This window comes from Magnolia sinica, chromosome 12 (genome assembly GCF_029962835.1).
Source record: "Magnolia sinica isolate HGM2019 chromosome 12, MsV1, whole genome shotgun sequence".
Taxonomy (NCBI): Eukaryota; Viridiplantae; Streptophyta; class Magnoliopsida; order Magnoliales; family Magnoliaceae; genus Magnolia; species Magnolia sinica.
Window position 1 is genome coordinate 37,026,745 of NC_080584.1, and position 27,263 is coordinate 37,054,007.

Consider the following 27,263-nt stretch of genomic DNA (forward strand, 5'->3'; position numbering starts at 1 on the left):
GTGTTTTCACTTCATCCGAGTAGGAATGACCTTATAAACAGTTTGGATGGCATATAAACATCAAGGTAGATCCTAGGAAGGTTTCAATGGTGGGAAACTCTTTCCCCGACTTTTACTCTCGTCCAACCCACTTGAGTTTTGGATCCACCTTAGTTTTGGTTGCATGACCTAAAATGAGCTCTCAAAATGGATGGACGGTTTGGATTTCTCACAAATATCATTGCGGCCCCACCTGGCATCTCAGTGTAGGAACTTCCCGCTATGCGTACACGCCCAACTTGGGGAGTATGACCCCACCGGCGATGTGGGTGAGGCCCTGACCGTAGGGCCCACCTCTGTAGATGTATTATACATCCATGCCATCCATATGTTTTTCCATATTATTTTAGGATATGATCCAAAAAATGAAGCTGATAAAAGTTTCAGGTAGACCACACCACTAGAAAAGGTGATCATTGAACTTCCACTATTAAAAGCTTCCTAGTGTCCACAATAATGTTTATTGACATCCAACCTATTGATAAGGTCATACAGATCTGGATGGAAAGAAAATGCAATATCAGCTTGATCTAAAACTTTTATGACCCGTAAAAGGTTTTCAATGGTTATTAAGAACTATTTCCTATGGTGTGGTCCACCATTAAAAACTTCCTAAGGCCCACTGTTTCTTGTGGTGTGGTCCACCTAAGAATTGGATCTGCTTCATTTTAGGGCCCATGTCCTAAAATGAATTGCCAAGAAGGATGGATAGTGTAGATATATCATGCACACATTGAGGTGTGGCCCACATAATAATAATTGTGTTTAACAATTAAGTGTCCACTAATCAGATGTTAGAATTTTTTTCCCTAATAATAATTGTGTTTTTATACATCTCTTGATACATTTATAAATATTATGCATTTTATTTTAATATAGTTGCCTTAGTTCAATCAGACAACGCTTGGCTTAGGACCTTATACAAAGGAAGCCTATTGTGTGCAATTTTTTTGTTTTTTTGCAATGTTATGATTTAAAGCTGTGTATTAAGATTTTTTTGTGACAATCCCTGAAGTTTCATTGAAGAATTCAATCGTTTTCCCAATGTTTCCCCATGTTTCCCAAAAAGTGCGATAAATTATGTGATACAAACGATATATCCTGTGCGATAGCCGATACGTATCTGTATCCCAAGCGTGCGATACATAGCGCGATACCGATATTTCGAACACTGATGTAACCTAATATAGTTATTCTTATTTTGCTTTTGAATGTATTGCTTGTGTTTCCACACGTGTTCTTACATTTATAAATTATATGAATTGACATTGCATACGCTTGCATCAATTCAGTTAGACAATGCATAGATTGAGGACCCCATATAAAGAAAACCTATTATGTGTACTTGTTTTTTTATTATGTTTTGATTTGTAAGTGTGTATTGATGTCTTTTTTTAACAATCATTGAAGTTTCATTGTAAAATTCGACCAATTTTCTAATGTTTCCCCATGTTTCCAACAACAACGATACATTACACGATACAACAAATATATCCCATGCGAAAACCGATATGTATCCATATCCCAAGAATGCGATACGTAACGTGATACCGATATTTTGAACATTGTTCGCAAGTGAGGAGCTTCAGAGAGATCAAAGAGAGCTTCGAGAGTTCAGAGTTGCAGCAATCAGGTATCTCACGGCGCGATACGCGAGGAGTGCAGAAGGAGATGCAGAGGGCAAAGCATTGCTGAAGCTTGTTGTGCGACCGCGCAACGGGGATTGCCTGCCCGACCCCGCAACAACAATCTTCGAATTCACATGTTTGGCTGATGTTTCTCGTGAGATCTAGAATCTCCCACGATTTGATCTCTTATGCATATATCTTGCGTGCATCGGCGCGGAATAAGGGTTTTGAACCAGCACAACTCTTCTGTCATTGTGACGGATGCTATAAAAGCCAAGATGCTGCCGAAATCACTATTAGACTATTTTTTTTTTCTTGCCATTACATTGATCAAATGTACTTTGTCTTGGAATAAAGGGAAACTCGAGGGATGTAATAAGAATTCAAATAAGTGATGATATTTGTTATTCGATTTTCTTTTGTTAATTATTGAATGTAGATATTCCAATCTTTCATACTTTGTTTCTTGTCGAAACAAAATGGCGACTCTGTTGGGGATTGAACCCAGAATCTCTGGTTCGAATATCTATGTTTAATATTAACAAACGGGATGATCAAAAGAATACTCATCATCAATTGGTGCTGTGATGGCAAAAAATGGCGACTCTCAATGGGAACATCCCCCCTTCATCTCCAAAATAAAGTACATTTCGATTTGATCCAAATGACTGATAAACTGCTTTGTAATTTCAAGTACTTTACTTTTCCGTGATTACAATGACTTCTCTTCCAATCAATGTAGTTTTCGATTTCACGCCCAACGGATTCAACGTTGATCACGCTGACAACATGCGATCGCTGCCAAAAAATCCCGCAAGGAAAGTTCGGCCGGTCGTCACCGGAAACAAAAAACAACAGGCGATGTCGGGAGTGCCTTCTGCTTCGTTGACAATGCCAGAGAATGACGAAAAATGGATTGTAGTAACATCCATGAGGGCAAAGACCCAGTCCCCTCCGATGAGGAGTCCAATCCCAGTGCAGGCCGTTAGAGGGCTGATTACCTGCAATGCCTCAATATGTAACCTCGCGTTAGCTCCACCCCTGCTTTACCCCGAACAGGTTGAAACCGTCCTTTTCACTTAGCAAGATTTTCCTGCCTTGCCTGTCACAGCTTTGCGGCCTACACGAAAAGAAAAAGGAAAGACTCCCTTGATGAGTGGGCCATCATCCCCAAAACTTATCGCGACGGCTTGGTTGCAAGTGCCGACGCCGGACATGCCCCTATCAGAATTATCAAAGTCATCGGGAGCGTGCGAAAATATTAACAGATCCAACAAGGGCTCTCTCTTTGAATTCCCTTGCAACGACTTATCCTCTCTCCTTCAACGTCTGAATGATCAAGAAGTGGAGAGGCAGTGGTTTTCATGGCCGGGACGAGTCAAACCCAACCTTTATCTACAGATGAATGCCTAACTGAAATGGCTTGCGCACAAACTGTCCTGATGGAAGAGTGTAGAAACCTTAGAGAGGCATCAGACACACTAGCTCGCAATGTAGCCCAGGTTACCACCCCTTCCATGATAGCCATGGTGAACGGGAATGAACAGCAAGCAGAAGGTTCACAACTACCAAGAGCAGGATCGCATGGGTCGGCACCCGCGGCCCGCACAATAACACATGATGAAAGACTTGCTAAAACCTGTTTGATTCCATTAAAGACTTGCTAAAGCAACCCCTAGTGCTAACAACACCTGTAAAAGGCAGGCCTTTGATCTTATATATCGCAGTGTGTGAAAATTCCTTGGGAGCTTTGCTGCCCCAATGCAATGAACAGGGGAAAGAAAATGCTCTGTATTACTTGAGCAGGACTTTGATAGGGGCGGAATGTAACTATTCACCCATCGAAAAAATATGCTTGGCCCTTGTTTTCGTGGTACAAAAGTTGTGGCATTACTACCTGTCCCACGAGATAACATTAATGTGGAAGACTGGCCATGTGGATATTACTCTTTGAATTTCCGATTGCCTGTGTACCGTTGAAAGCAATGAAAGGACAAACGGTTGCATAAATTTTGGCAGCCCATCCAATTCCAAATAATAAAGAAATTTCTGATGAGTTGCTAGATGATCAAGTGTTGCTACTTGAGCTGCCCAGCCGTGGCAAATGTATTTTGATGGTGCCTCCTGAGCGTCAGGAGCAGGTGCCAGAGTAATATTTATCATTCCCTATGGTGATTTGTTGCCATACTCCTTTGCATCGGGTACAACATGTACAAATAATGAGGCCGAGTACAATGCCCTCTTCATAGGGCTGGAAATAGCGCATGAGATGAAAATCCAAGCTCTCCAGATTTTTGGGGACTCTAAGCTGGTGATCAATCGGTTGACAACATAATTCGAAATAAAAGAGCCAGAATTGTTACCCTACTGGTGACAGGAGCAACAATTGTTGGAGTGGTTTCATAATGTTGAAATTAAGCATGTACCCCAGTATGAGAATGCGAAGGCAGATGCACTAGCTAGTCTGGCCGCGACTCTTTCCTGTCCCATTAGGAGCCCTCTCTAGGTAACGATCAACGAACGGAGATTTCTGCCTTCGCCTAAACTCATAAGCGAAATTGTCAAAGCACAACCATTGTCTTGCTTTGAAGTTGCAATTGATGACTAGCGGCAACCCTTTATTAATTATTATAAATATGGAATTCTACCAGAAGAACATTCACTAAAGCTGTAAATTAAACAAAGATCGAAGAGATTCATCATGCACAATGAATTATTATACAAAAATCTTATAATGAAATGTTGTTGCGGTGTTTAGACACAAAAGAGGCCGATTATCTGCTGTGAGAAGCCCATTCGGGAGAATGCAGGGCCCATCAAGCTAGCCGAAATTTATTTCATTGTATACATCGCATGGGGAATTATTGGCCCTCTATGTTCAAGGATGCTATAACTTTTGCCAAACGATGTCATGAATGTCAAGTGCACGATGACATTATACATGTGCCACCCGAGGACCTGCATCAGTTAGTGACTTTGTGGCCTTTCGCAAAATGGGGATTGGATGTCATCGACCCTATTAACCCGCCATCCTAGAGGGGATGCCAATATATTTTGGTGGCGACATTATTTTTCCAAATGGACAGAGGCAATCGCCCTGTGCATTGTCAAGGAAAGGGATGTCGCCGATTTTATTCATATACCGGCACTGAGTTTCAAAAAGAATAATTACTGATAATGACACTCCTTTCAAGAACAAAAATATGGAAGCTATGCAAAAACTTTGGCATTTAGCACTCCTTTTCGACGCCCCATTATCCGCCAACTAATGGATTAACAGAAGCTTTTAATAAGATGATAGTCAGAATTTTAAAGAAAATCGTCACGGAAAAGAAGCGTGACTGGGATGAAAAATTGTAAGAGGCCTTATGGGCTTATCGAACAACTCACCGAACAATGACGAAAGCTACCCCTTACTCATTAGTCTATGGGGTCTAATCTGTTGTGCCAATTGAAACATAGGTTGCATCGCTCAAGGTGACGATACTCGAGTCAATAATAGAAGATGAAAATGCCAAGATAAGGCTAATGGACCTAGATGCTTTAGATGAAAAAAGGGCTAGCAACGCAACGTCTAGAGTTGTATCAAGCACAAATAGCTGTTGCCTTTGATAAGAAAGTCAAAAACCACTCATTCAAGAAAGGGGACACGGTACTAATGCTGAAAAGACCCATCGTGGTTGCTTGCAGGACCGGGGCCAAGTTTGATCCTTAATGGGACGACCTGTATATCATAATAGAAGTTTATTCCAATGGAGCCTTTTGTGTTGTAAATCAGAATGGGCAAGGCATATGAATACTTGTTAACGCCTATTTTATTAAAAAGTACTATCCTTAAACGGAGCAAAATTTTGATTGTGAAGATTATTCAGGAAAATCTTGCCTAATCAAAAGGGGGTAGAACAGACACAACCATATGGTAAGCGCAATATTGCGAACAACTTTGTAATGTGCAACCATGTATTTTCCATATATCTTCATGAACCTCCCTTCTCTAACGAAGCAAGGATGAGGAATGATTAATAAGAGAAAAAGTTATAAAGAAACAAGCTTACAAGCATGCTTCTTAAGTCTTCTTCTATTATCAGGGGGATACAATGACTTATTGCGTTACCCTAAAAAGAGATAATCGGCGATCTTTTGGGATAATAATGCAGTGGAACAACAATTGCAGTCAAATCACAGTCGGATTATTATTATAGCCTTGGAGATAAAATTATTATCGTGATATGCAAAAAAAATAGATTATTATTATGGCCTCAGGATTATAACTGATTATATCCAATTATTGCTGATTGATGGAAAATATCGTCAATTATCTCCGATTATCGCCAATTGTCTATTATTGGAAAATATCGCTGAATATCTTTGATTATCGCTGATTGATTGAAAATATCGCCGAAATATCTTCGATTATCACTGATCGATATTGTCGCTAATTGATATTATCTCTGATTATCGCCGATTATCTTGGATTATTGCCAATTATCTCCAATTATCGCCGATGAATATTATCTTCAGTTATCGCTGATTATCGTCGATTCGCCAAATATTATGCAAGGCAATGGTGAGTGCCAACGGTTCAAAGCCCATGAAGGCCAACTACGCATAAGACCTATGCTATATCACCGATTTGCCAAATATTATGCAAGGCAACGGTGAGCACCTATGGCTCAAAGCCCGTGAAGGTCAACCACATGCATAAGACCTATGATATATCGTCGATTCGCCAAATATTATGTAGGCAATGATGAGCTCTAGGGGCCTAAAAAGACCGTAAAGGCCAACCACATGCTTAGTCCTATGTGGGTAGCGGACAGTGCCAGCAGCTCAAAGCCCATAAAGGCCAACCACGCGTGAGACCTATGCCGCCTGTATCGCTCTTTGGTAGCGATATGGGGATAAGTGTGAGAAAATGCACCCCTCCCCATCTCATTTCATTCATTCACAAGTGAGGAGCTTCAGAGAGATCAGAGAGAGCTTCGAGAGTTTGAGAGTTCACTGTTGCAGCAGTCAGGTATCTTGCGGTGCGATACACGAGGACTACAAAAGGAGATGTGAAGGGCAAAGCATTGCTGAATTCCGCGACCGCGCAACGGGGACTGCCTGCGCGACCGCGCAACAATAGTCTTCGAATTCACATGTTTGGCTTATGTGTTTTCTTGTGAGACCTGGAATCTCCCACGATTTGATCTCTTATGCATATATCTTGTGTTCATCGGCGCAGAATAAGGGTTTTGAACCCGCGCAACTCTTTTGTCATTGCAACGGACGTTATAAAAGCCAAGATGTTGCCGAAATCACTATTAGACTGTTTTCTTTTCTTGCCATTACATTTATCAAATGTACTTTGTCTTGGAATCAAGGGAAACGTGAGAGATGTAATAGGAATTTAGAATTAATAAAATAAGCGATGGTGTTTGTTATTCGATTTTCTTTTGTTAATTATTGAAGGTAGATATTCCAATCCTCGATACTTTGTTTCTTGTTGAAACACCTAGTATCGGCCATATCGATACATGTTTCCATCCTCGATTATCGATGCACATAACAGTACCGATACTCTACACACTACTCACATTGTTGTCATCCCATATTGTCACCTCTATTTCCAGTTCTAGATCCTAATTGGCTGGCCATTTTCTCACTACTCCCTATAAGTCTAAAGAAAACTAGCGTGTAAAGTGAAGATTAAAGTCTATATTGTCTAACTCTAATGCTTCTAAAGGAAAACAAATTAAGCTTGTTACTTGCCCAGAATATAAACAAATAAATGTAATTATTAAATTTAAATATGATCAAGATTAAGTAAAAAAGGCAACAAAATTTTCACATGTTCGTTCACAATCACTATTCATTTGGAATTAAGAAATTAGAAAATTTATAAAATGAGCTTATCATCCATAATCTAAGGCATGATCTTGTACATCTAATGATCCTATATCTATTGGAAGCATTAACATTCAATATTGAACACATTTTTTTTTTTTTTTTTTTGTTGAATTTTTTCCTTAGTCCTTGTTATTTTGAAAAAAAAAAATTAACAAAATTTATAAAATTATAAAATGATGTCAACACAGACCTAATCTAAGGCGTGGGGTTGTACATATAATGTTCTTGCATCTCTTGGAAACATCCACACTCAACATTAATAAGAAAATGACTAATTTTGGATATTTTTCACAGAAATCATTTTTATTAGAAATAAAAAAAATACTAATTAAATGACAATAAAAAGATGGATTTGTAGATATACTCATCTTACATCTATTGGAAGCATTCATACTCAATGTTAATAAAAAAACGATTGGCATTTTTTGGGTTTTTTTTTTTCCCCACAAAACTCACTATTCATCCCAAAAAAATAATGCGATAAGATGATACAACAAACACATGGATTTGTATATCTACTCATCCTGCATCAATTGGAACCATCTACACTCGATATTAATAAAAAAATGACATTTTTTTTTTTTTTTTTTTTGGTATTTTTCACATCCACTATTCATTCTGAATAAAAAAAATGCTATTAAGATGGCAAAATAAACACATGGATCAATGTATCTACTCATCGTACTTCTATTGGAACCATCCACACTCAAATTTAATAAAAAAAATGACAAATTTTTGGTATATTTCACCACATTCACTATTCATGCGAAAAAAAAAAATGCTATTAAGTTGGCGAAGTAAACACATGGAATCGTACATCTAATCATCCTACGTCAATTGGAAGCATTCACACTTATTAATTAAAAAAATGACAATCTTGGTGTCATTTGTTTTTTTAAATTGCTAAGTTGGCAAAATAAACACATGGATCTGTACTTCTACTCATCCTATATCAATTGGAACCATCCATAAATGACAATTATTTGGTATTTTTCACAATAGGCTATTCATCTGAAATTTTAAAAAATGCTATTATGATAACAAATTATTTGTACATCGGCTCATCCTATATCAATTGAAACCATCCACTCTCGATATTAATAAGAAATGACAACTTTTTGGTCCTTTTCACGACAATCACTATTCATGCGAAAAAAATAAAAAAAATGCTATTAAGATGACAAAATAAACACATGGAATTGTACGTCTTACTCATCCTACATCAATTGGATCCATCCACCCTCAATATTAATTTAAAAAAAAAAGACAGCTTGTGTAATTTTCACAAAAATAGCATTATTATATATTGTTTTTTCGAAAATTATAAAAATGATACTAAATTGACCATGAATCTAGCAAGATGTGGTCGATTTGGTGCTCTAATCTTCAAAGAAATTGTTTCCAGCATGAATCCTTTAAAAAAAATTTGATGACTTGCCTCCTTTTTCAAAATTTCCCCAAAATGGTCATAGAGCTTTGATTAGGGGTGTACATCGAGTCGAACCGAATTGAGCTAGCCTCAGCTTGACTCGGCTCGGCTCGGTCCTCGAGCCTGACTAGCTAGCTCGGCTCGGTTCGGTTAGCAACTTGGGCCAGTTCGAGCCAAGATCGAGCCGAGTTCGCCATTGCAACATTTTCACAAACTCCCGGACCACAACTTCAAAATCTCATTGTATTTGAGACAACAGCAATGGTTTTACAGGTATTTTATCAAACACCTTCTAAACAACATAAAAATTAAGAAAAAAAGGGTGTTGGTTTATATACATACCTTCCTTGCCACCAGCCACACTTCTTTGAGTCATTTCATCAAACACTTGGTGAGCAACATCAATATCAAAGTAACCAAGTCACCAAATTGGTTCGATTTGAGTTCGATTCGAGCTGGGTTTGATCCGAGTCGAGTTAAGCTAGGGCCAGCTCGAACTCGGCTCGAACTCATTTTCAAGCTCAAAAAATAGCTCGACTTGGCTCGAACTCAACTTCGAACCGAGTCGAATCGAGCTTTTTTGAGTCGAGTCAAGCGAGCTAACCGAGCTAGCTCGGTTCGTGTACACCTCTAGCTTTGATGCGTTCAAATCGCTTCAATCGGGTGTTTTAATCCACAAAGAGTGTGGAAGGTGGGTCGAAATTAGCTTAGGATGACTCAAACAAACATTAAAAAAGAAGGCAATGTGGAAAAAAAGTTGGATTAGAAAAAAGCTGTTTTTTGACCGTTACAGTATCGTTTTTCTAAGGGACCTTGTTACGACCAGTGCTCGAATTATCTCCAATATTATTGAAATATCTCTGATATTATCTTTATCTCCAGCTCAGCGATACCGATAACATTGGTAGCCAAGGTGTTCCGTTGCGGTGTCGGTGGGTGTAATGGTGCCCACCGTTACCGATATGGATACACCCTGTATCGGCCGATATGGGGCCATAATAATCGATACGGGTCCCGTAACGGTGCAATTTTTTGTTTTAGGTCAAAAAATTATGGAAAAATATCCATTAAATTCGGAATATTCTAAATATTCCAACTATGCATTCATTTATAATTTGGAACATGTTTATGGTGGTGTAATGTTCTACTCTTTGGTGAGAAGTTGTATCAGATTGTCTGATGAATTTATGAACAAGACAACTTGGATTTGACTGGAAAACTCATATATTTAATTTTCTAACTATCTAATATCAATGATGGATATATTAGAATGAATGTAATATCAAAATATCTTACATGTGTAGGTGTTTGCAAATATTTTTCATAATTTATTCTAGATTAAGTTATTAATATACTCGAGGAGGAGTGAGGTCTCTAGACTAGAGTCTACACCTACATAAATTAAAATGTTCATTCTATTTTAAAGTCTTCATTCTTCAACATGTCAGAGACTTCTGCCATTAAAACAACAATACATTGAATAAAAAATGATTTTTCGTAATTTTTAAAAATTAGCTAAAAATAGAAAAAAATTCAAAAAATATAAAATCACTAGAATAATATGTTAAATGAACATTAATATGTTCTACTATGATTAACACATAATATTCTACCATTAAAACAACAATACATTGAATAAAAAATGATTTTTTGTATTTTTTTTAAACAATTAGTCGAAAATAGGAAAAAATTAAAAAATTATAAAATCACTACCATAATTTGTTATATGAACATTAAAATGTTCTACTATGATTAACATATCATATTCTACCATTAAAACTGCAATACATAGAAAAAAAGTATAAATACCTATTTTTCAAGAATTTCTGGAAAATGGCCCACGGAGCTTCGAATCAAGAAAATCCTTAATATAACTTGTTTCGATCCTTTATTTCAAGCTAAGGGTGATTGAAATTTGCAATAGAATGGTTTAGGAAGAATTTGGAAGAGAAAAGTATTAATAAATGTGAAAAATCGGAGCTTAAAAAGCAAAAAAAAAGAACCGTTTTTTGACCGTTACACCCTGACTGTTATGGGTACAAAATTAAGGGGGTGGCCGTTACGACCTCGTAACGCGTAACAGTCATGGCCGTTACTGTTACAGCGGATACGTAACCGTTTTTTAACACCCCACTAGTAGCGATACCGATAACGCTGGTAGTATTAGAAATTTCAGGTATTAGCAGTGTATCGCTAAGTATCGCCAACGTATCAATATCGCTAATGTAATCGTCAATATTTTTAACTATGTAAATTCCAGGTGTTGCTTGTATTGCCAATGTATCAATATCGCCAATGTATCGCCAATATTTTCAACTATGTAAATTCTAGGTAATGGTTGTATCATAAGTGTATTGACGATATTTCAATAATATTGCCAATGTATTGATTTCATTAGAAATTTGTTTGTTAAAAAAATTATTTCAAATTTTTTTTTTTTTTTTTTTTTTCCATGGGCACATAGTAGTATGTAGTGTTCAATTTATCGTTGATAATATTAATAATATCTCGATATTATCAATATCACAACATGTGCGATATTGAGAGCACAATCTTTTCCTTCCTTTCCAATTGTTGATGATTTCTTGGTGAAATATCATGTGTTGTTGATATTTTGCAATATCAATGGATGCTTGGATGGTTAAATAGGCTGGATGGGATAGTTGGACTGATTTCTTACAACATCACATGCTTTTAAGGCCCCATTAAATGAAACTTGTTATGTATGCATTCTTTTTGCTTTTTATTTTTTATTTTTTATTTTTTATTTTAAAATTTTTTATTTAAATTAATTTATTTAATTTCTAAACATGCAAATATGTACATTTTAACATCTCCTAAAGTTTCAGTGAAAATTCCACCGTTTTCCCCATGTTTCCCCGCATTTCCGTTTATCAACGATATTATCGGCGATATCAATATTGTTTCTGTATCTCTAGCCAACGAAACTTGTAGCGATACTGATACTACGAACACTGGTTACGACCCTGTATTTTGTAAAGGGCTGCACTGATAGTATTGCATAACGGCTGTTACGTGACTGATATAGTCCCCCTTGCTTAATAGCCATAAATTAGATAATGTATATGCTTTTCAGAATCATCGGACTTTACGTGTCTTCAAGTACTAAAGTTTGGCTTATTTATTAGTTATCTTTCTTAATTTCAGCGCGAAGACTGGAGACTGCGTCCATTGTCAGTGCAGATGGTACATTATGCTCGTTCTGATGCTCACTATTTATTGTATATTGCCAATTGTTTGGTCGAGGAGCTAAAAAAGAAAGGCATTGGTACACCCTTTTCTTTTGATAACTTTTGACTGTTGAATTGGAAATATCTTTGATCATTATCTCATGATTTAGAAGTGATGAAGTTGCATGGAGCAGATGAACCCTTGATTTTATTTATATGAAAAGTCTAACATAGGGCACTTGATGTAAAATCAATTATTAGCATAGAATAAACTGTTGGAATGTTAAAACCCTTGATACACATTGATACGCCATCCTCTAATGGCTCGAACTTTTAGAGAAGGTGGTTGTTTGACATGGTATTAGAGAAACTATCTTTGCCAATGTTATGCATTGCATGCTATCATTTATTATGCTGTTTATTGTATGTTATGAGCATTTGAATAAGCCACATGAAATCCAAAATTATAGATAATGGATATTACCCATTAAAATTAGTGACTGATGTAATGGTAAGTTGGTAACCATCATGTACTATCAAGGACTTAGTGTGGCAACTCAGGATAATGATGTAAAAGTGGCAGCTATATTAAATGGAAATACATCTTTCAAAAAAAAAAAAAAAAAGGAAAAATTAAATGGAAAGATTCAACTTTTTTTTTTTCTAGTTGGATAAGCCTCTGTTAGGAGTAGTTATTTGAAGGATAAGTTCAAGAGCTTGGGAAAATTAATATGCTAAATCTAAGACGTGAAATTTCACTTTTGAAGTTCCTCTGTTGTACAGCTCTTGCTCAAGGGTATCTTATGTATATTCCCTTACTTTCTAATTGATGCCCTGGAATGAATGGCATAGTCTTGCTTTTCATGCTAAGTTGATCACCACCCGGAATGCTCGGATTGGTGACAATGCCATAACGTACCTTCAATGCATGTGGAGTCTCTGATCCCAACGGAATCACCTATACAATAATATTAACACAGGCAACATTGTATGGTCATTTCAATCTTGTCTTGTACTGCAAATGTTAGTACCCTTGATACGATGCACTGTGTACCCCACAAACTTGGATATAGGGCTTTATGTCCAAAAAAAGAAAAAAAATTTCCACTTCTATTGAAATATTTATATTTTGTTCTTCCCTGGGTCTGATTTTCTAGAGTTACTGTGTCTCTTTTTCTCTATGCTTTTGTCCAACTTTTCATTTTCACTTTCATTCGATCCTTAATTTCTTCCAATGGAGTGAACATCTTGCCATTTTGCTGGTCCTTCTGGCTTGCAATACTTACAATTGTTTTTTTTTTGCAATGCCATGAGTGTAATGTGTAGATAGTTTCAAGGCGGTCTTATGTGAAAAAAAAGATACTTATATTTTTCTCTAGCACCAGTCATTCTTTGCATTTTTGTGGGCAAGCCTGGTCATTATCATGGTGATGATTCTATGATGATTCTACATAGATTTGCCTCAAACCATCTAATTTCTGAAGATTACAATTTGTCAGAGAATTCAGTTTGTCCCAATGACAAATTGAGTTTTGTTCTCGAGGCTAGCCGTCGTTCGAACATGGTCTCTTTGCAACTTTATGCAAAAGACAGTGAGGCTTCTCCTGGAGATTCTGCTGCAGCATCTATAATTTCGAGGTACTTGCATGTTCAAGGAGGTACCTGGAAAAGCTGTGAAACCACAGTAAGCCACCTTTTCCTTCAGTTTTTCCTAGAATCCTCTTATATTGTAGAAGCTTATATTTCTAAAGTGGGTTTCTTCACCCTTCAATGGGTTATTCAATTTCAGGAACTTGTGAGGAAAATGTGCACATGGAGAGATCTAATGGTTTGTCATTTCTAACCTACCCAGACATTCTCCTGATTGTAGACTGCATTTATTGCTCTGGGGAAAGAGTGGCTGCTTGAATTCTGATCTTATAACTCAACGAAAGTTGAAGGCCGGTTCCTTCTGTTTTGTTTTCCAATGACATGTTTCTTTTGTAGGATTCAATTGTTATGTGACAGGCTTTGGGAAAATATGAATGTAGAACAAAGAAAAGATTATTTTTGTTCTATGTTTCACAATTTTCATTTGTTTTATTTATTTTTTCTGAGAATACCTTTGTTGAACTTGAAAAGAGCTTAAAGACACAATAAGATAAAGAAGTTCCCGATACAAAGAATAGGCCGCTCCTTTGTCCAAAACATTCACCTCTCTCCTCATGGATAAATTAATGTTTAACCTGTAAGTGTAGATGCAAATTCTGTAGCAAATGTAGGCTAAATTCCAAGGCTTGGAATGCCCCATGAGCCCAATTAGTGACATTTGAAGAATCTCTTTAGTCATTCCTTGATTACTGGTTTGGAGAACTTTTGCAAAATCCCCAACAGTGCTTGATTCATGATTCATGATGGCGAGCTTTTAAATTTCTGCTCCCCCCTCGATTTATGTGGCTTCTACACTCCTTTCCACTCCACAAGATGGAAGTTATGTCTCCCCTTTCCTGCCATAATAAGTCCCTTTGTAACCTTTCCAGCCTTTTGATAAGTTTTGCCTGAAATTGGAATAACATGATGAAATAGATTATAATATTAGTGAATTTCAATTTATTGCAGGTTAAATGTCCTCCAAGGGGCATGTGTCTACCTTTCTAGGGAGAATTTCCTCTCCCTCTCCATGACCTCATCCCAATTATTCTTAGTTGGCTTTCCTCTAGATAACTGCAATCCAAGGTAACGTTCGTTGTATCAGTTTTGTTACACGTATCATTGGTTGGGGATACAAAGACATGTAGCGATATTGTCGATATTAGTGCTAATACCAAAAAATGTATCATGGAAACATGGGGAAAATGGTGAAATTTCTCAATGAAACTTCATAAGATGTTAAAATACACATTTTCATATTTAGAAATCAAATAATTGCACAAAAAAAGGTTTCCTTTAATGGGAGCCTAAAAGCATGTAACCCTAACTTAATAAAACATTGGGGAAACATGGGGAAAATGGTGGAAAATTTCAATGATACTTTTGGAGATGCTAAAATACACATATTTGCATATATAATAATAAAAAATAGCAAAAGAGATGCATATTTAGGAATCAAATAATGACTTTCCCTTTAATGGGGGCCTAAAAGCATGAATCGTTGGCTTGAGGAAACGTTGGTGAAACATGGGGGAAATGATGGATCCATTCATCCTTCCATCCATCCTACCATTCATCCATGCGTGCACATACATACATACAGACACACATGCGTGATCCATCCATCCACCCATCCATGCATGCATACATACATATATACACACATGCATGGTCCATCCATTGTCCATCCATGCATGCATATACACATACACACATATATACACAGTTACCTACAAACATCCATCCATCCATCCATTTAAACAACCAACAATCCAACCGTCCATTCATCCATGCATACATGCATCCATCCATCCATGATCCATCCATGCATGCATACAACATAACATACATTTCATCATACAACCATGCACCCATAAAAAAATTGATGTGTTTTTTAATAAACAGATTTTTGGCGATATTGACAGATTGGCAATACATTGGTGATACAAGTGACGCTTGGAATTTATAGTCGAAAACTTTGGTGATTCATTTGCAATATCGATACATCAGTGATACTTGGCGATATATCGCCAATACCTAGAATTTCTGATACTACCAGTGTTATCAGTATTGCCATGGCAATATTGTTGGTAATATTGGCAACTTGGAACGCTGGTCCAAGGTAAGTGGACAATAGACTTCCTACTTTACATTCAAAAGCCCCTTCCTACTCTTTTTTTTTTAAAAATAAAAATAAAAATCTTTTGTTAGCTTGTTAGTACACCCACTGTCAGATCACACTTCACTGTTAGCCACCCCCACTAGGGAATCGATGCCAAGACCTCGGTGTTGAAACGAGGTATCTTTCACTCAGTCTACCACTTTGAGCTATACATTCAAAAGCCCCTTCCTACTCTTGAATTCCATCCTCTCCCAACTGTAACTTTAGGATTTCGATATTTGCAAATTGACTATTTGGGTAAAATCTTCTTCAAAATTGTTCTTAAATATGTAATGGAGAGAGAGAGAAGAGAAATGAGAGAAATGAAACGGAGAGAGAGGGGCCTGCAATACCCCCCATGCCCCCACCTTTATTCTTTATTAGATTAGGGCTTCGTTAATTAATGCAAAATTACGAGTATGCCTTTCACTCTTTAAGCCATTGTAGTAAATCAGCCCATCAGCCTAAGAGTTCACCCAATGCATGTTGGGGCCTACAAACCGAACCAAATCATACAAGAACCAAAGTTGGCTCACTAGACCACATGTTGCATGGTGGATGCCATTGTCCCCACAGTTTTTTGTGGTGGGGTCCACTTGAGCTTTGAATTTCCTTCAATTTTGGGCTCATGCCCTAAAATGAGCTGGAGAAATGGATGGATGGTGTGGATAAAAAAGCATACATCACAGTGGGCCCCACAATCTTCACACTAAGGTAAAGTGTGGTGACTGCTTCACTGCACAATTCGTGTCCACGTAATACATTAATTATAGATAAAGGTTCATTCAGTTGAGGTGGCCGACCATAATATATTTTCAAGATCCACTCCAATCAGTAGGTGAGTGGCCCAATTTTAGGCCTAGGATGAAACACCAGCCCCATCCGTGATTTCAGTGGCCACACAATTGGAAACATTGTAAAGGCGACACTCACCCTCCAAACTGTTTCCCTTAGTGCAGCCCACCTAAATCATGGATGGGTGTGGTTTTTGGGCCCTAGGCTTAACATGGGCTAAGACATGATGTACGGAATGGAGTTCACATACACATCATAGTGGGGCCCACCTACACCGATCAATGCATTGGATCGTAAATTGCTTATTTACGGTCCGATTCATATATGTGTGTGTGTGTGTGTGTGTGTGTGTGTGTGTGTGTGTGTGTGTGTGTTGCACACACACACACGCACACATATATATATGGGCGAGATATGTGTTACCCACCTCATCAATTAGATGCACCCTTCAATGGTGGCCCACGAGCCTATAAAACAGGCCAAATCATGACTTAGGTCGGCCAAACAAGAAATAATAGTTGACAGTGGATACCCACCCATTGAAGCCTTCATGATCATTTATAGGGCCACTAAGATGTGGTTTAGACATTCTGCACATCCATTGTGCGTGTCCCACTTGGATAAGGGGTCACACCATGTTTTAGCTGTATCCAGAACTTAGTTGGGGCCCAACGCACGTTTCAGCTATATCCAGAACTTAGTTGGGCCCCCCAAGTGCTTTTAGATGTTTTAGGCATGATTTCACATGGTTTCAGATGGTGTGATCGATTTGAGTTTCGAATACGGCTTATGTTTGGGATATCCCATAACCTAGAGGGGACACCAAATGCATGGTATGGATGTTTGGCATATATCACGGTGGGGCCCATAGAGCTTGATTGCATGGGAAACTTTGATGAAGTTGACCTCATAGTACCATTTCCCATATATATATTATATATATATATATATATATAGAGAGAGAGAGAGAGAGAGAGAGAGAGAGAGAGAGAGAGAGAGAGAGAGGGGAATGCTCACCTGTGCACCTTCTTACGTGAGCAACCGTGTGCACCTTTGCACGTGTCATGGGCACATAATCTGAATGGTCCACGTGATGCGCCACCCCTTGAAACCTCACAAGCCCAACTTTCAGCCCGTTACAAAACTCTGGTGGGCCATGGCAAAAGGAAACAATTTCCTCCCTTGATTTGCATTCTCTTTGCTATGGCCCACTAGAGTTTTGGATCAGACTGAAAATTGGGCCCATAGAGTTTCAATGGGTGCCGCATCAAATGGACCGTTCAATTTCTGTGCCCATGACACGTGTGCAAAGGTGCCCACGGGTGCTCATGTAAGAAGGTGTGCAGGTGAGCATTCCTCTCTCTCTCTCTCTCTCTCTCTCTCTCTCTATATATATATATATATATATATATATATATATATATATATATATATATCATGAATGGATGCTAAGTAGTAGTTATATGATTGGATTATGTGTTGTGAATTTGGAAATTTTGTAGATTAGAATATCGGCCGATATGGCTGTATCGTATCTGTATCTGCTGGATACGATACGCGATATGGGTATGTATTGACTCGTTATGAAAAAAGGTACCGTATCGGTTGTATTAGACCATATTGATATTGATATTTTATAGTCGTATCAGTTTCAACCGATATTGCTAGAAAAGGCTCCAATGAATTTTTATTTATTTATTTATTTTTTGTGTTTTCTCCTTTTGATTTCTTTGTTTTGAGGTATTGTTTTAAGGGAATTTCTGACTAGATCTAGGCTAGATTCGAAGATCAAAACTTGTTTTTTTTGCATCAAATCAAAGAATTGAAGCTCTTGAGTTCAGTTTTGCAAAAATTAAAAAAAGGTAAAATAATATTTTTTTTGCTGTTTCGATCTAGAATCCCATCGAAACGACAATATAACCTATTTCAATCAGATCTTGGCTGATTGTATTTGGATTTGGGGTGTTTTCATTTTATTTTTATTTTTATTTATTTATTTATTTATTTTTTAATTTACACAAAAAGTTCTAAAATTAGTTTTTTGACTGATTCTTGTTATGATGGTTGAGGAGTATTAGAAGACTTCGGATCTACTAATTTGTTGAAGCTTTTGGGGGTTTTCTTTCTTTTTTAACCCTCAAGACGAACTTTTCTCACGAAATAGATGTCCGTAACCTACCGCATTAGTCTGTTGACCCCGGATTCACTGCTAGATAAGGATCGATAAATCGTGCATATTTCGTGACGATGTCCAGATCAAAAGTTACAAATCTTTTACGGTCAAAACTTCAAATGACAAATCCTCTATATTCAGAATATATTTCTTTGAACCGGACATGCTTGGGACCCAATCATGTCATGCCCTAGGTAGGCCTGGGTCTGGTTCTAACGGACTACTATTTTCGTTTGTGCTTCTTTTGTCCAACTTCGCCAAGAATGCATTTGCGACATGCTCTATGATATAGGATGAGTGAAGCTAACCTAGGATGTAAGATGTGATATTAAATATGCATCCATTTCAGCATTCAACATATAAAATCAAACACATCCACATAATAAATTCAGAAAATTCAGATTAGCAACGCAAAGGGCCTAGGCTATCACATATGCGGTGCACGAAAACAAAGTATTTCGAGAGTGGCCTACTTGGAAGTTGGGACTTCCAATCTAGCGTTGGTAGTGCAATATACACATGAGAAAACAATGACACCAATAAAATCAGATTTGGGGAATGTGTTTATTTATTTATTTTCTTTAAAATCAGATTTTTGTTAGAGGTTTTGGGGTTTATAGATTGAGGTTTGGAGATTTTGGGAATTAGGGATCTAGAGATTAAGGGATATATGGATTTGGGCTTCGTTATAATAGGGTTTGGAGGAGACTTAAGGAAGGAAAAGCACCAAAAGGGGGGCCCACACGTGGCCGCGTGCCTGTGCGCGTGTTCATGTGTGGATGGGTAGGAGAAAGAGAAAGGAGATGGATTGGGTTTGGGTTTTGATGGGTTTAGAGGAGTTGTAAGGGAAGGAGATGAAAAATTAATGCAGGGGCATTTTCACACTGGGCTCGAGTGGGGTCGCTTGTGGGATGCAGGGGCACACTCGGGGTGGGTGCGGCCCACGGAGGAGGTCTCGTGTTCGAGACTCCTCACTAGGGGTGATTAATGCGCATTTCACATCGGGCTCGAGTGGGGTAGCCCGTGGGATGTGGGGACACACTCGGGGTGGGTGGCCCATGTGATTTGGGGCCCACGAAGGGGGTTCGGCCGAGGTCCTAAAACCCATGAGATGTGGGGCCTGGGCTATGAGATAAAGGGATTAATTCGCCATACTCTAACAGTTCGAGCTTTTAGAGCAAGTGGTTAATTGTCCTGCATCAAATTGGTATCAGAGAGGGAGGTCTCGGGTTCGAGACTCCTCAACGAGGGTGATTAATGTAGGGGCATTTTCATACTGGGCTCGAGTGGGGTCGCTTGTGGGATGCAGGGGCACACTTGAGGTGGGTGCGGCCCACGGAGGAGGTCTCGTGTTCAAGACTCCTCACTAGGGGTGATTAATGCGCATTTCACACCGGGCTCGAGTGGGGTAGCCCGTGGAATGCGGGGACACACTCGGGGTGGGCGGCCCATGTGATTTGGGGTCCACGAAGGGGGTTCGGCCGAGGTCCTAAAAACCCATGAGATGTGGAGCCTAGGCTATGAGATAAAGGGATTAATTCGCGATACTCTAACACTTCGAGCTTTTAGAGCAAGTGGTTAATTGTCCTGCATCAAAAGTGAATAAAGGGTGTACCTTATTGGAGAAGAGAAAGTGGAAGAAAGACATCTTAGAGGATTCCACTTCCAAGCAAGCTTCTACCTTTCCACAATTCGATTGGAAGGGAGGGTTTTCTCACAAACCCTAAAGGAAGATGAAGAGCACATTTTCAAAAGAAGGAAGACTTTTTTATTTTTTATTTTTATTTTTATATCAAGCTTTTCAATAGGGTTGGACGTCCCACACCCCTTCTTTTATCTTCAAACTTTTAAATTTTTTTTACTTAAGTTGCATTGCCCATCGTCTAAAATAAGCAAACTAAAACAGTTACCATCAATTTTAACTGTCAAATAAATCCTAAAAATAACAACAAACATAAATAAAACAAGATCAAGGTCGAAGGGGCCAGATCTGGTGGCCCGATGGGCTGATTGAAAAGATCCAACAGTTAGATCGACATGAAAAAAAAAAAAAAAAAACTATCCTAAGCAGCCCACATGCATCATCCCTAAGTGGGGTCTTCAAAGTGGCCTGGTGTCCCATCTAAAACTTGTCTCCCAACCACAGAGAGTTGTGCCGATGTGGGTGGTTACTTCCGTCTCTATTACACTCAAGTAGGTCCTCTAATGTACCTATCAACTCTCCCCGGCAGAGAAGAATTCACCACTGTCGAAATAAATCTGTCGTAACGCTCGAAGAAGTCGGGATCAATACTTTAGAACTATGCCTCTGTAATCCAGGTGTTGTCTAACTCTGGCCTGTTGTACCACTTCATGAGGTATTTTTGATATCCTCCATGGCATGTAGAGACCGCTTGGTGGTTCTGAACATCCTCATTCTATTCTTTTCGTCCAGGTAGTGATGGAAGAGAAGGCAATGGGTGGGAAGTAGGGTCCGACAAAGGCCATGGACTGGGGTGGGGGTCAGGGACACCATCATTTAGGGTAGGAGAAAGATCTGCAGGAGGGCTAGAAGATAGAGGTGTGGGTCCGTCACAATGCACAAGGTCCTCCACGTTGAATGTTGTGCTAATGTCCTGTCAGATGGAAGATCCACCACATATGCTTTAGGGCCCACTCTTGTGAAAATTTCATAGGGACTTGCACTGCGGGCATGTAATTTCTTCATAGTTCCCTCTGGGAATCGTTTGGGCCAAATGCGGACCATGACGTAGTCACCTTCCTGAAACTCAAACCTACGATGCGATTCTACAAACATTTTATAATGTTGATTACTAGCATTAATGCGCTTCTTGGTATCTCTATGCAAGTCACGAATATGCCATGCAAATGCTTCTGCGGACTCAGATGGCTTATGTGAGATGGACAAAGGTATGAGATCTATGGGCATTCTAGGCTTGTACCCAAGTACTATCTTGAATGGACTCATTCCTGTGGACCTATTAATCAAATTGTTTTATGCAAACTCAGCTACGGGCAAAACCGCATCCCAGGTCCTAATATGGTTTTCCACCAGACATCGTAGCAGATTCCCTAAGCTTCGATTGACAACTTCTGTCTGATCATCAATCTGATGATGGTATGCCAAAGATAATTACAGCTTAGTTCCCATCATATGCCACATACTTTTTCAAAAATAACTCAAATTGCACATCTCGATCTGACACAATGGTCTTAGGCAAACCATGCAGACATACTACCTCACGAAGAATATCTTAGCCACGTTAGTGGCATCAGATGTTTTAGAACATGGGAGGAATTGAGTTATTTTTGAAAAATGATCCACAACTACAAAAATGGAATCGTATTTTTTAATCGTCTTGAGGAGCCCAAGTATGAAATCCATGCTAATATCAACCCATGGCGTGTGGGGGACTGGCAAAGGAGTATATAAACCGGTGTTCTGCTTCCTCTGCTTTGTCAGTTGACGAGTCTTACATTGCCACATAATGTTTGCCACGTCTCACTTGAGACTTGGCCAATAAAAATGCTCATCTACAAGGGCAATAGTCTTGTAATGCCCAAAATGACCATCTATCCCTCCAACATGAAGCTCTCCGACAAGAAAGCCATAGAGGGATGTATGTGGTATACACAATCTGTCGCCTCAAAACAAATACTCACTGACTAGGACAAACTCACTACTACCCCTAGACTGATCATCTAACAACAATGCATACACCTCTTCAAAATCTGGGCAACTATGATAATCTTCCTTTAATCGTTCAAACCTAGTGACTTCGACGTTCATGGATTGGAGTAACGCAACCCTACGACTCAACACATCGCCATGTTTATTCTCAACCCCAGCCTTGTGCTTCAACGCAAAAGTATACTCTTGAAGAAGTTGGACCCACTTGGCATGCCTTGGGTTCAATTTCTTTTGCGAGTTGAGATAATGTAAAGCCTCATTGTCAAAGAATAAGACGAACTCCTGTTATTATAAATAATGTCGCCAATGGCACAAAGACTACACTATTGCATATAATTCTTTGTCATAGGTAGAATACTTTTGTTTCGCTTCATTCAACTTCTCGCTAAAGAAAGCGATCGGGTGCCCTCCTGACTAAAACCTCCACTTATACTGACACCAGACACATCATAAGCAACCTTAAAAGCCTTGAAAAAAATCTGGAAGTCACATGACAAGAGCTTCAATCATCTTGACTTTGATCTCCTTAAATGCCCTAAAGGCCGCTTTAGTCCATTAGAACTCTTTTTTTTTTTTTTTTTATGCAATCTATAATGAGAGCCATGATATAACTAAACCCTCTAATAAATCACCTAAAAAAGATGGCTAGGCCATAAAAGCTACGCACCTTGTGAATATTCTGCGGCTCAGGCCAACTGACTATGGCCTTGATCTTCTCGGGATCCATTGACATGCTCTTAAATGACATGATAAAACCTAAGAAGATGAAGCTACTAAACAAAAACGAACACTTCTTGAGGTTGGCATACAACTCTACCCTATGGATCCCACACACTTACCTCAGATGGTGGAGATGTTGTTTCTTAGTCATGCTATAAATAAGGATGTGGTCAAAGTACACGACTGGAACTTCCCCATGAAGGGTCTCAACACTTGGGTCATCACCCACATAAATGTACTCATGGCATTGGTCAGCCCAAAAGGCATGACTCGCCACTCATACAACCCATACTTCGTCTTGATTGCAGTTTTCCATTCAGCACCTGTGCGAATATGGATCTGATGATACCCACTCTCGAGGTCTATTTTAGAGAAAATTATAGTATTGGCCATCATGTCCAACACAAGATGTGGTATAAGAAACCGGTACTTAACGATAATCTTGTTGATGGCTCTTCTATCCACACACATATGCCACGTGCCATCCTTCTTGGGTGTCAAAAGGGCATGCACGACACATGGATTCATTGATGTAGAATGGTGCAGATCCAGCTATGTGACTGAGATCTAATATAAAATCAAAGTTATATAAAAGAAAATCACCAAGCTAAATGTGATGCACATGCAAACAACGTGAGGCCCAAGAGATGATGGATATGATTTGAGGCCAAATCACAGTCATCAGCCCTTTGATCAAACAAAACACTTGTAAAATAGGGCCTAAGGAAGATAAAGATCTTCCAATTAGCATAGGAACAATCCGGGCTCAGTAGGTGAAATTTTGGAATCTACGCATGAGTTGGTCCGATAATAATGGAAGGAATGAGGTAGCCCTTAGGATCAGGTAATTTATTATTATTATTTTTTTTTCAAAAGAGGATAATGAAAGATAAAATCTTACCTTTTTGGATTTGAAGTTTCAAAGGAATCTACCACATGTAAAACATCAAGCATGAAGCGAAAGAGGAAGGATCTTAGGGACGAAGGATAGAGTGGCTTCACACCCTCTAGGCTTCTATTTAAAGATCTAGCTTTCACAACAATGAAGGAAGATTAAAGGAAGAAAGAAACTCTACGAGGCCTCCTGGGCTAGACATCCCCTCTTGCTCTATTTTATAGCAAAATTTGGTTGAAATGACGATTTTACCTTTTAAGTACCAAAAGCAAAAATACCCATTATGTCCTAAAAAGTAAAAAGTCCAATCTACCCTCCCAAAAGTCCAATCACAAACTAAAATGTCCACATCATCAAGTAACATAAAAGATGTCCGTATTATCAAGTAACATAAAAGAACTAATTGACAAAATGGTCTAACATAATCCAACCATCGGATGGCCCCATGATGGGACACAAGACGATCCAATGGATGGACAATCATGTAGACCATGATCAACAGTTAGATGATCTCTAAATATGATCCATTCCATCCATGCTGTTCTAATGCTCACCGATGACCACTAGTGATCACCATTAGTCGGCTAGCCAAAGTGAAAGTGCCGATGTAGCCTGTCGATGCCTACGTCTCTGATATGTATGGAGTGGTGGTGTGATGTTCGCATCAATTCTCCCTGAGTTGGAAGAATTTGCCTCTGGCGAAATAAAGCTTCGGTACTGTTTGAGAATATTTGGATCTATCAGCTGTAGCTCGGTCTCTGTAACCCAAGTGCTGTCAGATGTAGGTCGATTCTTCCATTTGACTAGAAACTTCTGATATCCACCATGGCGAGTGGAAACCACCTGCTCATCCAAAATCGTCTCTACCTTCTCCTTCCGTTCAGGTGCTGATGGAATAGGTGGTAGAGGCTAGGAATGTGGGTCAGAATGGGGCTAAGAATCATAGGGGGGATATGGGACAAGGTGAGGGTCAATAGGGGAACTGAAGTGAGGATTTGGGCAAGACACCAAATCGTCCACATTAAACGTCGAACTGATACCCATGTCCAATGGAAGATCTATCATGTACACATTGGGACCCATTCTCTTAATGATTTTGTAAGGTCTTGCGCCGCGTGCCTGTAATTTCACAGCGGTACCCGAAGGAAACCATTCAGGCCTAAGCCGGATCATCACATAGTCACCAACATTGAACTCACGCTGTCTGCGATGTGAATCAACATGTAGTGTGTAATTTTCATTACTCACATTGATCCTACATCTAATCTCAACATGCAACTCATGGATGAAATGCGCAAATGATGATGCTGACTCAAATGGATGACGAGATACTGACATGGGAATATGATCTACAGGCTTCCTAGCGGTGTAGCCATAGACGACCTCAAATGGACTCATGCCTACAGACCTATTGACTGATGAATTATATGCAAACTCTGCCACGGATAAGACTGCATCCCATGTCCTAGTATCCTCTCCTTACCAAATATCGCAACAAATTCCCCAAACTACGATTCACGACCTCAGTTTGCCCATTAGTCTATGGATGATAGGCTGACGAAAACAAGAGTCGTGTGCCCATAATGTGCCATAGTGTCTTCCAAAAGTAACCCATTAACTTTACATCACGGTCAGATACTATGGTCGTAGGCAATCCACGTAAACGAATGACCTCATAAAAAATAAAATAAAATCCTACCAACATGAGAGGCGTTAGATGTCTTTGAGCATGGAATGAAATGGGCCATCTTTGAAAATCCGTCCACAACCACAAAGATGGAGTCATGCTTCTTGATTGTCCGTGGTAATCTGGGCACAAAATCCATACTGAGGTCCTGCCACGGAGCATGTGGTAGTAGCAAATGTGTATATAATCTTGTGTTCTTCTTCTTCTGCTTTGCCAGGTGACAAGTACGACACTGCCCAATGATCCTAGCCACGTCTCGCTTGAGACTTGGCCAATAGAAACGATCCTTCACAAGGGCGATGGTTTTGTCACGACCAAAATGACCTGCGATCCCTCTCGCATGTAACTCCCAAACTAAAAATCTTGGAGGGAAGTGCGAGGTATACAAAGCCTATCGCCTTTAAACAAATACCCATCACACAAGGCAAACCTTTGATCCCTCCCAATCTGTCCCTCCACAAGGGATGCGTACAGGGCTCCAAAGTCTGGACGCGACGGGTACTCCTCTCTCATACACTCAAACCCTATAACCTCTACGTGCATGGACTGGAGCGTCACCACCTTTCGACTAAGGGCATCCGCGGGTTTGTTCTCGACTCCAGCCTTGCGCTTGAGCACAAATGTATACTCTTAAAGAAATTCAACCCATTTAACATTCTTGGGGTTCAACTTCTTCTAAGAGCCAAGATAACGTACGGCCTCGTGGTAAGAAAACAAGATGAATTCTGGCGGTAATAGATAGTGTCGCCAATGTCGCAAGGATTGCACTACCGCATAGAATTCTTTGTCATAGGTGGAATAATGTTGCCTTGTATCATTTAACTTCTCACTGAAGAATGAACGAGATGTCCCTCTTGACTGAGCACACCACCTATACCCACTCCAGAGGCGTCACACGCAACTTCAAAGACTTTAGAAAAGTTGGAAAGTCTCATGACGGGAGCCTCTGTCATCTTGCCCTTGATCTCCTTGAATGCCCTAAAGGCAGCTTCGGTCCATTTAAACTCTCCTTTTTTTATACAGTCAATATTGGGAGCTATAATGGAGCTGAATCCTCTAATGAACTGTCTATAAAAGTCTCTAAGCCATGAAAGCTATGAACTTCGTGAATATTCTGTGGTTCTGGCCATTCCACTATCGACCTGATTTTCTCAGGATCAGCGGACATACCATCTCTAGACACAACAAACCCTAAGAAGATAACCCTATCAGACATGAACATGCACTTCTTAAGGTTTGCATACAACTTCTCTGCCCTTAAAATTCCACAGACTTGCCTCAAGTGGTTGAGATGTATTTCCTTAGTAGAACTATATATGAGAATATCATCGCA

General features: G+C 39.1%; 1 protein-coding gene across 5 annotated transcripts in view; it reads left to right on the top strand.

The window, feature by feature from the left end:
• The window catches only part of LOC131221235 (protein RRP6-like 3), a 119,401-nt gene that overhangs the window by 51,415 nt on the left and 40,723 nt on the right, over positions 1 to 27,263 (top strand). For all 5 annotated transcript variants that reach the window (XR_009159124.1, XM_058216432.1, XM_058216430.1 and 2 more), the window contains 3 exons: positions 12,157 to 12,277; positions 13,679 to 13,863; positions 13,969 to 14,007. Coding sequence is in view for 4 of the 5 variants with exons in the window: in XM_058216432.1 (XP_058072415.1) it covers positions 12,157 to 12,277; positions 13,679 to 13,863; positions 13,969 to 14,007 (345 nt within the window). In the remaining variant the exon portion in view is untranslated. The remainder of the gene's footprint in view (positions 1 to 12,156; positions 12,278 to 13,678; positions 13,864 to 13,968; positions 14,008 to 27,263) is intronic.